Genomic DNA, 12,947 nt, shown 5'->3' on the forward strand with positions numbered 1-12,947 from the left:
TTAATAAATCAATAAACCAAATACTGTTGCAGCAAAGCCCTCAGTGTAATCAAAGACAGTCCACCGTTCATAGTTGAGGTTTGTATTGTGCAGTGTTCATGAGCACAATGATAGTTTGGGGAGAAAGCTGCTCTTGAACCTGGTGGTCAAATGCACAAACTTGGGAGTTTACGCACCAGATCTTACAGAAGCAGATACATTGCCACTTCAAGGTTGTTTCTAACCATTTCTACTTCTTTCCCTCCCTCCTCTGTAACTTGGAGTTCTTCATGCTGCTTTTTATTCTGCTCCCAAAGTGTGACTTTGTGCTAACTCAATTATCGCACCAATTCCATTTCCAAAAGCAGGAAGGAGCTTGAAATTGGTCCATCATGTTTAGTACAGCTCCCTCCTCACCAGCAAAGAGATTTGCACCAAATATGAATGACCTGGATTTGGACTCCATCTCCAGTGAAGCTTCACCATCTCACTTGGTTCCTCCTGTTCTCCTTGTTTTTGTTTTCCTCTTTCCCCTCCACTCTGCTCATGTTGAATCTTGCGAAACCACCGACTGGCGTGCGATCGTGCAGCCTGGCCGGCTACAAGGTGAGAGGTTACGAGGGGCCAAGTCCGGAAATGATATCCACACTTGGGCAAGCCGTAGTAACCGCGTGCGGATTGACGTCTTGTTCCACTCACTGCGTTCTGTGATCTTTGCCTTTGATGTTGTCCACTCTTTCCAACGTCTCCTTTCCATTAACTCCAACAGCTCTGCACCACCTTCCACACTCCACCCCTATCACTGACACCCCCCATCCCATCTACCCAGCCTCCACTTTTGGCTGGACTATCTACTAGTACTTGGCTTTTACATTGAACCTTTTTTTGGAATAGGAGTTAGGGGTGTGTGTGTGTGTGTGTGGTGAAAGTCACAATGAATTGCTTTTTGGGGGACTTTCCAAGCTTAAATTATCTCCTAGTACATCATGTAGATCCTTGTGATTTTGTTTTCTCTCTCTATTTGCTTTGGGTTTTGAATTTCAGTCCAAATGGGTCAACAAAATTAAAAACACTTCTTTGAAAGAAATTGAAAGCTGATTATTTTTTCTTGCTCTCTCTCTCTGGCCCACATGCTGTATTTAAAAGCAGTTTCTGGATAAGTAATACTTCAGCTCCAGAGTCAGGAACACATGCCCGGTCCGCAAGGAGTCTGCGGGACTCCCACGCACAGAACTGTGACACATAGAAATGTGACAAAATAGTAGCCTTTGGTTTTTGGGGTGTGATTAATTCTGAGGCTGGCATGTGTAGGCAACCGTTCCACAGATGTGCTATTTGATTTGTGTCCTTAAAAGAAACATTTCACATATACCCGGGACTGAGTGGGGTTCTGCTGCAGTTCTAGGCAGCCAGCCATTGGAACATAGAGCCATAATCTTTCCTGTTGGTTTTATGATGGTTAGCCTTTTGCAAGGGAATACTTAGACTGTACTGTTTTACTTTATAGGGTTGCTTCCAGAGCCAAGTTTTTTGAAAAGGCTGCTAGAGTATCAGGCAGGTAAGAGACAATGATTACTATTGATGCTCAGATGTAATTGATGCCTTCTGTGTATATACCGTATATATATATTTTTTGTTTCCAAAAGATCTCCTGCAATATTGTTCTGAAGGATTTATTCTGTACCAGTGTTTGAGGGATGAATACATTGTACAAGGGAGACTTAATCGATGGATTTTTGAAGTGAACTTGACTGCTCAGTGTGACTTGTGCTGAGGTTCCAACCAAATCGAGCGTTCTGCTGTATAAATCTTGAGGTTGAACAAATTGGCTAGTGTTGCGCTCACATCACTTATAAATAATTGCTTAGAATTACAGAAAGTTTGGGAAGCTGCTTTGCCGCCTGGGCCAAGTGTTGCGGCATTTCTTGGCGGGCAGTGGAGAGAGCACTGAAGGTTTTATTCTCCCTCTGCTGCAAAGTGACTGATCTTGGCCACCATACCTAGGGGATGCACTCAGGCTGGGTGCTTCCTGTTTGGGGGAAAGAACTGCCATTACATTCTTCAGGGGTCCCTCAGATTGCCCACTGTAACTTTGGCTTAAATCTGATGGAAAACACTATCCAAAAAAACAGGATCTTCCCTTCAACCTTTTCACGGGAATAACAGTGACTAATTGGTAGAACCCTTGAAATCCCTGGGGAATAACTCCTGGCAATCTGTATAATGGAGCTGTGTTAGAAGCCCTTTTGGAATAGCTGCTGACATTAATTTATATCCACTGAGATGTTGCATGTACAGTAATTATCAATGGGTAACATAGATTGGGAACATTAGGCGAAGAGGGAGGTCTAACCACAAAGTTTCTGAGGAAGGTGAGGAAGCTATTGTTTTCATCGTAGGCTGTGGTTTTCTGTACATCGTGTGAGCAAGGTTGTTGAAAGGTTGTAGTGGAAAGTAATTAACATTGATCACATTGACTTCCAACCTGCTGTGCTGCTGCTCTGATGTCTTTTTTATTTCAGCTGTCCTTTAACTGAAGTGTGTTCAGTTGTGGTGGAGGTGGTGGATTACAGTGGGGAGCAGGTAGTACGGAAAGCTTGCTGTTAATAGTCAAGGATGTTTGGAAGAAGTTGAGAGACTTCTTTCGAGCTGGAGTCCTAGAATATGCCAAGAAGGTGGAAGTGGCAAAAACCATTGCATTTCAAAGAAGTATCTTGATGGGCACATGCTTAAGCGTAATTTTCAAAGCTGCGTACACAAAAGTGGATTTATTTGGATGGGCAGGGGCACACTAGACCTCCTGTTGTACAGGACCATCTGCAGGTGGGAGATGTCAATGTATTGAGCTTTCTTGAGTGACATCAAGAGCAACTTTTTCCACTTGGATTCTGGATCTGGAACAAGATGTCTGAGGAATCTGTAGAAGTGGATGCGATTACGACTTTTAAAAGGCAAATGGACAGATATATGGATAGGAAGGGTCTAGAGTGATATTGGCCAAATGCAGGCAGCAGGACTAGCCCAGAATGACAACTTGGTCAGCATGGGCAAGTTGGGCCATACTGTACAGCGCCATTCTATGGAGCGACTTGGTAATTCTAATCATTCGGATTTTCCTGAAGTGAGCAAAAAACCCAATTCAAAAACCACGGTAAGAGAGCAAATGGCACGATAAATTGGCAAGGGTGCTCTTGAGTATGAGTTTGAAAAATGCATTTGAGATTATTTCATAGAAGATGATTTTGTCGGCCAAGGAACAGACTATCTCGTATGTCATTTATAATGAGATTGAATTAATTAATGATCTCATGGAAGGATTCGCTGGGGAAAAATCTTCATAAATCTTCATGTAATATTTTACATTTAGTTTAAGATGGATGGACAAATTTAAGTTGGAAACTACATCTTAAACTGAAAAACAATTCTATAATTCGGAGTGGCCAGTTCTACTAAAGTGGTTTAGGAATGATTAAATATTTGATTTATGATCACAAATACAAAAGCTTTTCATTGCACCTCAGTACACAGGACAATAATAAACTAATAATGGGAACCATTGTGGGGGGATGTTTTTTTATGTTTAGATTTCTCTATTACTGTTATGTTGTATTCTTTATTTTATGTGCTGCAATAGCAATACGCATTTCACTACACCAATTGGTGTATGTGACTAATAAACAACCTTTGAACCTTTAAACCAGATTAAGAGGTTTATAAAGGCACGAAGGTTGGAAGAATTTTGGGAATCGTCAAAGGATTACTGCCTGTGCCACGAGACAGTGAGAGTAGGAATGGGGCGAGGTGGAGGATAAATGAGTGGATGAGGGACTGGTGCAGTGGGTATGGATTCAAGTTTCTGGATCATTGGGACCTCTTTTGGGGAAGGTGCGACCTGTACAGAAAGGATGGGTTGCACTTGAACTCGAGGGGGACCAATATCCTGGCGGGGAGATTTGCAAAGGCAACTGGGGAGACTTTAAACTAGTATGGTTGGGGGGAGGGACTCAAATTGGGAAAGCTAGCAGTCAGTGTGTGAGGCAGGAGGCAGAGAATGGTAGCACTCTGACCCAAAATGTAGGGGAGAGAGAAGAAAAAGACAATAAACAGAGAATAAGAGAGGGTGGGTTTCTTAAATGTGTATATTTTAATGCTAGGAGCATTGTAAGAAAGGTGGATGAACTTAGAGCCTGGATTGACACCTGGAAGTATGATGTTGTGGCGATCAGTGAAACATGGTTGCAGGAGGGCTGTGATTGGAAACTAAATATTCCAGGATTTCGTTGCTTCAGGTGTGATAGAATTGGAGGGGCAAGAGGTGGAGGTGTTGCATTGCTTATCAGGGAAGATATTACAGCAGTGCTTTGGCAGGATAGATTAGAGGGCTCATCTAGGGAGGCTATTTGGGTGGAACTGAGAAATGGGAAAGGGGTAGCAACACTTATAGGGGTGTATTATAGACCGCCAAATGGGGAGCGAGAATTGGAAGAGCAAATATGTAAGGAGATTGCGGATATTAGTAGTAAGCACAAGGTAGTGATTGTGGGAGATTTCAATTTTCCACACATAGACTGGGAAACACATTCTGTAAATGGGCTGGATGGGTTGGAGTTTGTAAAATGTGTGCAGGATAGTTTTTTACAGCAATACATAGAAGTACCTACTAGAGAAGGGGCGGTGCTGGACCTCCTGTTAGGAAATGAGACGGGTCAGGTGGCAGAGGTATGCGTTGGGGAACATTTCGGGACCAGTGATCACAATACCATTAATTTCAATATAATTATGGAGAGGGTCAGAACTGGACCTAGGGTTGAGATTTTTGATTGGAGAAAGGCTAACTTTGAGGAGATGCGAAAGGATTTAAAAGGAGTAAATTGGGACAGTTTGTTTTATGGGAAAGATGTGGAAGAGAAATGGAGGACATTTAAAGGTGAAATTTTAAGAGTACAGAATCTTTATGTCCCTGTTCGGTTGAAAGGAAATAGTAAAAATTGAAAAGAGCCTTGGTTTTCAAGGGAAATTGGACACTTGATTCGGAAAAAGAGAGAGATCTACAATAATTATAGGCAGCATGGAGTAAATGAGGTGCTTGAGGAGTATAAAGAATGTAAAAAGAATCTTATGAAAGAAATTAGAAAAGCTAAAAGAAGATATGAGGTTGCTTTGGCAAGTAAGGTGAAAGTAAATCCAAAGGGTTTCTACAGCTATATTAATAGCAAAAGGATAACGAGGGATAAAATTGGTCCATTAGAGAGTCAGAGTGGACAGCTATCTGCAGAGCCAAAAGAGATGGGGGAGATATTGAACAATTTCTTTTCTTCGGTATTCACCAAGGAGAATGATATTGAATTATGTGAGGTAAGGGAAACAAGTAGAGTAGCTACGGAAACTATGAGATTCAAAGAAGAGGAAGTACTGACACTTTTGAGAAATATAAAAGTGGATAAGTCTCCAGGTCCGGACAGGATATTCCCTAGGACATTGAGGGAAGTTAGTGTAGAAATAGCAGGGGCTATGACAGAAATATTTCAAATGTCATTAGAAACGGGAATAGTGCCGGAGGATTGGCGTACTGCGCATGTTGTTCCATTGTTTAAAAAGGGGTCTAAGAGTAAACCTAGCAATTATAGACCTGTTAGTTTGACGTCAGTGGTGGGCAAATTAATGGGAAGGATACTTAGAGATAATATATATAAGCATCTGGATAAACAGGGTCTGATTAGGAACAGTCAACATGGATTTGTGCCTGGAAGGTCATGTTTGACTAATCTTCTTGAATTTTTTGAAGAGGTTACTCGGGAAATTGATGAGGGTAAAGCAGTGGATGTTGTATATATGGACTTCAGTAAGGCCTTTGACAAGGTTCCTCATGGAAGGTTGGTTAAGAAGGTTCAATGGTTGGGTATTAATGGTGGAGTAGCAAGATGGATTCAACAGTGGCTGAATGGGAGAAGCCAGAGAGTAATGGTGGATGGTTGTTTGTCAGGTTGGAGGCCGGTGACGAGTGGGGTGCCACAGGGATCTGTGTTGGGTCCACTGTTGTTTGTCATGTACATCAATGATCTGGATGATGGTGTGGTAAATTGGATTAGTAAGTATGCAGATGATACTAAGATAGGTGGGGTTGTGGATAATGAAGTAGATTTTCAAAGTCTACAGAGAGATTTATGCCAGTTGGAAGAGTGGGCTGAAAGATGGCAGATGGAGTTTAATGCTGATAAGTGTGAGGTGCTACATCTTGGCAGGACAAATCAAAATAGGACGTACATGGTAAATGGTAGGGAATTGAAGAATGCAGGTGAACAGAGGGATCTGGGAATAACTGTGTACAATTCCCTGAAAGTGGAATCTCATGTAGATAGGGTGGTAAAGAAAGCTTTTGGTGTGCTGGCCTTTATAAATCAGAGCATTGAGTATAGAAGTTGGGATGTAATGTTAAAATAGTACAAGGCATTGGTGAGGCCAATTCTGGAGTATGGTGTACAATTTTGGTCGCCTAATTATAGGAAGGATGTCAACAAAATAGAGAGAGTATAGAGGTGATTTACTAGAATGTTGCCTGGGTTTCAGCAACTAAGTTACAGAGAAAGGTTGAACAAGTTAGGGCTTTATTCTTTGGAGCGCAGAAGGTTAAGGGGGGACTTGATAGAGGTCTTTAAAATGATGAGAGGGATAGACAGAGTTGACGTGGATAAGCTTTTCCCACTGAGAGTAGGGAAGATTCAAACAAGGGGACATGACTTGAGAATTAAGGGACAGAAGTTTAGGGGTAACATGAGGGGGAACTTCTTTACTCAGAGAGTGGTGGCTGTGTGGAATGAGCTTCCAGTGAAGGTGGTGGAGGCAGGTTCGTTTTTATCATTTAAAAATAAATTGGATAGTTATATAGACGGGAAAGGAATGGAGGGTTATGGTCTGAGCGCAGGTATATGGGACTAGGGGAGAATACGTGTTCGGCACGGACTAGAAGGGTCGAGATGGCCTGTTTCCGTGCTGTCATTGTTATATGGTTATAACCAATATATAGATAATGTGCAAGAAATGCAGAAACAGGTCATAAGAGCCTCTATGAATGCAGGAAAATCAGCCTCAGAGGTAAATGCCGTCTTAGAATTTTAGAGAGTGGAATGAATGACTGGGGATAAAGGTGTTTCCAGGCTAGGCAAATATCTTGCCTGAGTATCAACGCTTCTATTGAGACGAACCAACATTTTATGCTGGAAACATGAGCGACTGACTGCAGGTGCTGGAATCGGGAGGTAAAAATAAACTCCCGGGGAAACCTGACGGGACAAGCAGCATCTGTGGAGGCAAAGCATTAGTCAGCATTTCAGGGCGAGAGCCTGTGTCAGGTTTACTGGATTTTATGTCAGACAGCCGTTGCCTTCAACTGATAGGGGATATCTTCCGCTTCGATAGCTGTTTTGCTGAACCCCTCCTGCAGGTAAATGCATGCATCATTTTCCTTGCATCTCCCAGTTGTCTGGTTTGGAAGATGCCAGATGAGCCTAGATTGGTGAGGACCTGGATCAAGGATGCCATGATGTTTGCGCATTGGTAAATGTTAAAGACCAAAGTTTTTATAAACACCTGTTGTGATGGTCAATGAGTTGAATGTACACCAGTGCTGAGATCAGAGGTGGGATGGGGCCCTACCTGGTGCCCGTACACGTGCCTGATGAGCTGCAAGCTGGCATTCCAGGGAACACCACAGCTGGAAGAAACAGCACGCCACTACATCACCTGCTGGTGATCTGGAAATCTAGCCCTTTGTATCGTGTTCGCAATAGAAGACGAGTGGCACGGTGGCGCAGCAGTAGAGCTACTGCCTTACAGCGCCAAAGACCCGGGTTCCATCCCGACTACGGGTGTTTGTCTGTACGGAGCTTGTACTTTCCCCCCGTGAACTACGTGGGTTTTCCCAGATCTTCGGTTTCCTCCCACACTCCAAAGACATACAGGTTTGTAGGTTAATTGGCTTGGTATAAATACAAATGGTCCCATGTTTGTGCAGGATAGTGTTAAGGGCCTATCCCACTTAGGAGACCTAAACAGCAACCTCTGGTGACCTTGCCCGCCACCCAAGGCTTCCATGAGGTCACCGGAGATTTTGGTCACTCTCCCTAATGGTCGAAAGTGGTTTCCGCATGTTCGAGGCTTCATCTAGGTTGCTGCTATTTTTTCATCATGATTAAAACCGGCCTCGACTAAAAATAGGTTGCCGTTTTAAAAATCGATCATTTTTTAGTCGCAGGTCTAGTCGAAGCTGGTTTTCTTCATAGTCGAGGAAGGTTTTCAACATATGTGTGGGAAGTGGTAGGAGGTTGCAGGTCACCTCGACCTTGATTTTTTTTTTTGGTGGCGGGCAAGGTCACCAGAGGTTGCTGTTTAGGTCTCCTAAGTGGGACAGGGGCTTAAGTGTGCAGGGATCCCTGGTCGGCATGGACTCAGTGGGCCGAAGGGCCTGTTTTTGTGCTGTATCTCTAAACTAAACTTAACTAAGAGACTCAAGTTTTAGTCTGTGACCAGAGATCAAAAGAGAATGAGGGACCTAGATCAAGGAATGAGATTGATAAAAAAAATTGGCCCTTGTAGGACAGCGAGAAGAAGTGGCCTAAGGAGATGGTGGATATTTTGCCTCGGTGGATATCATCTTCCAAAATTTCCAAGATTTTGGAAATATTCCAATGGATTAGAAAACAGTACATTAGAACATAAGAAAACAGGAAAAGAATCAGGCCATCAGTCCCTCAAGCCTGCCCCATCCCACCATTCAACGTTACCATGGCTGGCCCGTCGGGTCTCATCCCCTCTTCTGTGAACACTGTGAACACAATGGTATAATTCAATAAAGGGGGCAAAGGGTAAAAGAGAACATGTGTCGGCCATCCAGTCTAACACTAGTGCTGGGAAACTGCTGGAATCCATTATAGAGTGGAGCATTAAGTGAAGCAGAATGTTTTTAACATGTTCTGGCAGATGCACTACGGTTTTACGAAGGGAAATAACGTTTGACAAATTTATTAAATTCTGCAGATAAAACCATCAGAGTGAATAAAAAGCTCTGGTGGATTTGATATATTTGAATTTTCAAAAGGCATTTGAAAATCAGCCACATTAAAGGTTTTACACAGAGTAAAGGATCATGAGGTTGAGAGTAATATATCAGTGCAGATAACGGATTGGTTAAGAGACAGACAACAAAGAGTAGGGATAAGAGGGTCATTATTAAGTTGGCGAGCACTAACTTTCAGGGTTGCTTCAGGGATCAGGGCTGGAGCCTCAGTTATTTACCATTTATATTAATGACTTGGATACACTACACACAGTCCTTTCATTCAAGTTTGCTTCTGATACAAAGATAGGTAGGGAAGTAAATTGTGAAACTGAGACAAATCTTCAAAGGGATTTAGACTGGTTAAGTTTGAAGGCAGAAAACAGATTGATGGAATATGACGTGAGGAGTCTGTGAATCCACCTCAGTGGGAACATTAAAGCAATGGTGCAAGATGTTTGATATATTGAAGAGTTAGCAAGCAATACTCCACATAATTACACGAGGGGGGAAGTACAGAGATCTTGCAACAATTACTGAAGGCTTTGGTGAGACTGTACTGAAGTTTGGTCTCTGGGTTTGGTCTCCTTAGTTACAGAGAAGCATACTTGCCTTCAACTCATTGTCGAGCAGGTTCTTGGTGGCTCAGTGGTTAGGCTACTGGAACAGGGATTGTGCTTCTGGATCACTGATCCAGAGACGCAAGTTCAAATCCCAGTTAAGTTGAAGTAATTAAATAAATCTGGAATTGAAGTTGGTCTCAGTAATGGTAGCAATGAGGCAGATTTTAATAACAACCCACGTGGCTCACCAATGTCTATCGGAGATAAGTCCTAAGTATAAATAAGTATAGAAGCAAGATCGACCGATTGACCAAATGGTGCCTGCACAACATCCTGGCTCTCAACACCAGCAAAACCAAGGAACTGATTGTGGACTTTGGAAAGGGTCGGACAAGGACCCACAATCCCGTTTATATCAACAGGACGATGGTGGAAAGGGTCAAGAACTTCAAATTCCTGCGTGTGCATATTTCCGAAGATCTTTCCTGGTCCCAGCACACTGATGCAATTATAAAGAAAGCACATCAGTGCCTCTACTTCCTGAGAAGATTACGGAGAGTCGGTATGTCAAGGAGGACTCTCTCGATCTTCTACAGGTGCACAGTAGAGAGCATGCTGACCGGCTGCATCGTGGCTTGGTTCGGCAACTTGAACGTCCAGGAGCGGAAAAGAATGCAGAAAGTTGTGACCATTGCCCAGTCTGGACATCATCGGCTCCGACCTCCCCACCATCGAAGGGATCTATCGCAGTCGCTGCCTCAAAAAGGCAGCCAGCATCATCAAAGACCCACACCATCCTGGCCACACACTCATCTCTCCATTGCCATCAAGAAGAAGAGAGCTTGAAATCTGGAACATCCAGGTTCAGGAACAGTTTCTTCCCCACAACCATCAGGCTATTAAACACGACATCAAACAAGCGCTGAACAATAACAGTATTGCACTTTATTTGTTTCTTTATTGTGTACATATATAGTCTATGGTATATTGACACTCTGAACTTTTATCTCCTGTTCTGTATTATGTTTACATATTCTGTTGTGCTGCAGCAAGGAAGAATTTCATTGTCCTATCTGGGACTCATGGCAATAACACTCTCTTGACTCTTGACTTGACTAATGGGGGAATCTGGAATTAGAAGGCACATTCACTGCACAAGGGTCTCCCACTGGAGTCCTCATTGAGGTGTGAATTGCCTCTAAAGGCTGGATCTCCAGTAAGCAATGTCATTATGCTCAGTAAAGACTGATCTCTGGAGCACCATGGAAGGTTTTGCAGATCAGGCGGGAAAGATAATTTGAGCCAGCAACCAAATGGAGATGACTTTGTTGAGTGGTGGAGCACATTTGAGGGGTTGTACTGCCTACACTTTTATTCCTTGTGCTCTCGTGTATGTTTTGTGCAGAGAAGAAGTTTGAGATCTTGACTTGGAATCCAACATGTCAATGTGATGTAAGTCCCCCTCAAAGCCAGTTGTACAGATTGCTCAGTCAGCCGCTCATGATAGTACTTGCCAATATTACAAACTCCAGCATACTCACAGGATACTAGACTGGGTATTGAGTAATGAGGAAGGGTTAGTTAGCAGTTTTGTTGTGCGTGGCCCCTTGGGCAAGAGTGACCATAATATGATTGAGTTCTTCATTAGGATGGAGAGTGACATTGTTAATTCAGAAACAATGGTTCTGAACTTAAAGAAAGGTAACTTTGAGGGTATGAGATGTGAATTGGCCGATTGACTGGCAATTAATTCTTAAAGGGTTGACGGTGGATATGCAATGGAAGGCATTTAAAGACTGCATGGATGAACTACAACAATTGTTCATCCCAGTTTGGCAAAAGAATAAATCGGGGAAGGTAGTCCATCTGTGGATAACAAGGGAAGTCAGGGATAGTATCAAAGCAAAAGATGAAACGTACAAATTAGCCAGAAAAAGCAGCCTACCAGAGGACTGGGAGAAATTCAGAGACCAGTAGAGGAGGACAAAGGGCTTAATTAGGAAAGGGAAACTAGATTATGAAAGAAAACTGGCAGGGAACATAAAAACTGACTGCAAATGTTTTGATAGATATGTGAAGAGAAAGAGATTAGTTAAAACAAATGTAGGCCCCTTGCAGTCAGAAACAGGTGAATTGATCATGGGGAACAAGGACATGGCGGACCAATTGAATAACTACTTTGGTTCCGTCTTCACTAAGGAAGACATAAATAATCTGCCGGAAATAGCAGGGGATCGCGGGTCAAAGGAGATGGAGGAACTGAGTAAAATCCAGGTTAGCCGGGAAGTGGTGTTAGGTAAATTGAATGGATTAAAGGCCGATAAATCCCCAGGGCCAGATAGGCTGCATCCCAGAGTACTTAAGGAAGTAGCTACAGAAATAGTGGATGCATTAGTGATAATTTTTCAAAACTCATTAGATTCTGGAGTAGTTCCTGAGGATTGGAGGGTAGCTAATGTAACCCCACTTTTTAAAAGGGAGGGAGAGAGAAAACGGGGAATTACAGACCAGTTAGTCTAACATCGGTAGTGGGGAAACTGCTAGAGTCAGTTATTAAAGATGGGATAGCAGCACATTTGGAAAGTGGTGAAATCATTGGACAAAGTCAGCATGGATTTACGAAAGGTAAATCATGTCTGACGAATCTTATAGAATTTTTTGAGGACGTAACTAGTAGAGTAGATAGAGGAGAACCAGTGCATGTGTTATATCTGGACTTCCAGAAGGCTTTCGACAAGGTCCCACATAAGAGATTAGTATACAAACTTAAAGCACATGGCATTGGAGGTTCAGTATTGATGTGGATAGAGAACTGTCTGGCAAACAGGAAGCAAAGAGTAGGAGTAAACGGGTCATTTTCAGAATGGCTCAGTGCTGGGACCCCAGCTATTTACAATATATATTAATGATTTGGACGAGGGAATTGAATGCAGCATCTCCAAGTTTGCGGATGACACTAAGCTGGGGGGCAGTGTTAGCTGTGAGGAGGATGCTAGGAGGCTGCAGTGGTTAATGTGGTTAAATGTGAGGTTATCCACTTTGGTGGCAAAAACAGGAAAGCAGACTATTATCTAAATGGTGACCGATTAGGAAAAGGGGAGATGCAACGAGACCTGGGTGTCATGGTACACCAGTCATTGAAAGTAGGCATGCAGGTGCAGCAGGCAGTGAAGAAAGCCTCCAATACCATGTTAGCATTCATAGCAAAAGGATTTGAGTATAGGAGCAGGGAGGTTCTACTGCAGTTGTACAGGGTCTTGGTGAGAACACACCTGGAGTATTGCGTACAGTTTTGGTCTCCAAATCTCAGGAAGGACATTATTGCCATAGAGGGAGTGCAGAGAAGGTTCACC

At 42.9% G+C, this 12,947-nt stretch overlaps 1 protein-coding gene across 2 annotated transcripts in view; it reads left to right on the forward strand.

Annotated features, from left to right (window-relative positions):
- Positions 1-12,947, forward strand: part of ophn1 (oligophrenin 1) — a 281,908-nt gene that overhangs the window by 226,710 nt on the left and 42,251 nt on the right. For both annotated transcript variants that reach the window (XM_033030095.1, XM_033030094.1), the window contains exon 22: positions 1,487-1,537. In XM_033030095.1, the coding sequence (XP_032885986.1) occupies positions 1,487-1,537 (51 nt within the window). The remainder of the gene's footprint in view (positions 1-1,486; positions 1,538-12,947) is intronic.

Source organism: Amblyraja radiata, chromosome 12, assembly GCF_010909765.2.
Source record: "Amblyraja radiata isolate CabotCenter1 chromosome 12, sAmbRad1.1.pri, whole genome shotgun sequence".
Lineage (NCBI taxonomy): Eukaryota > Metazoa > Chordata > Chondrichthyes > Rajiformes > Rajidae > Amblyraja > Amblyraja radiata.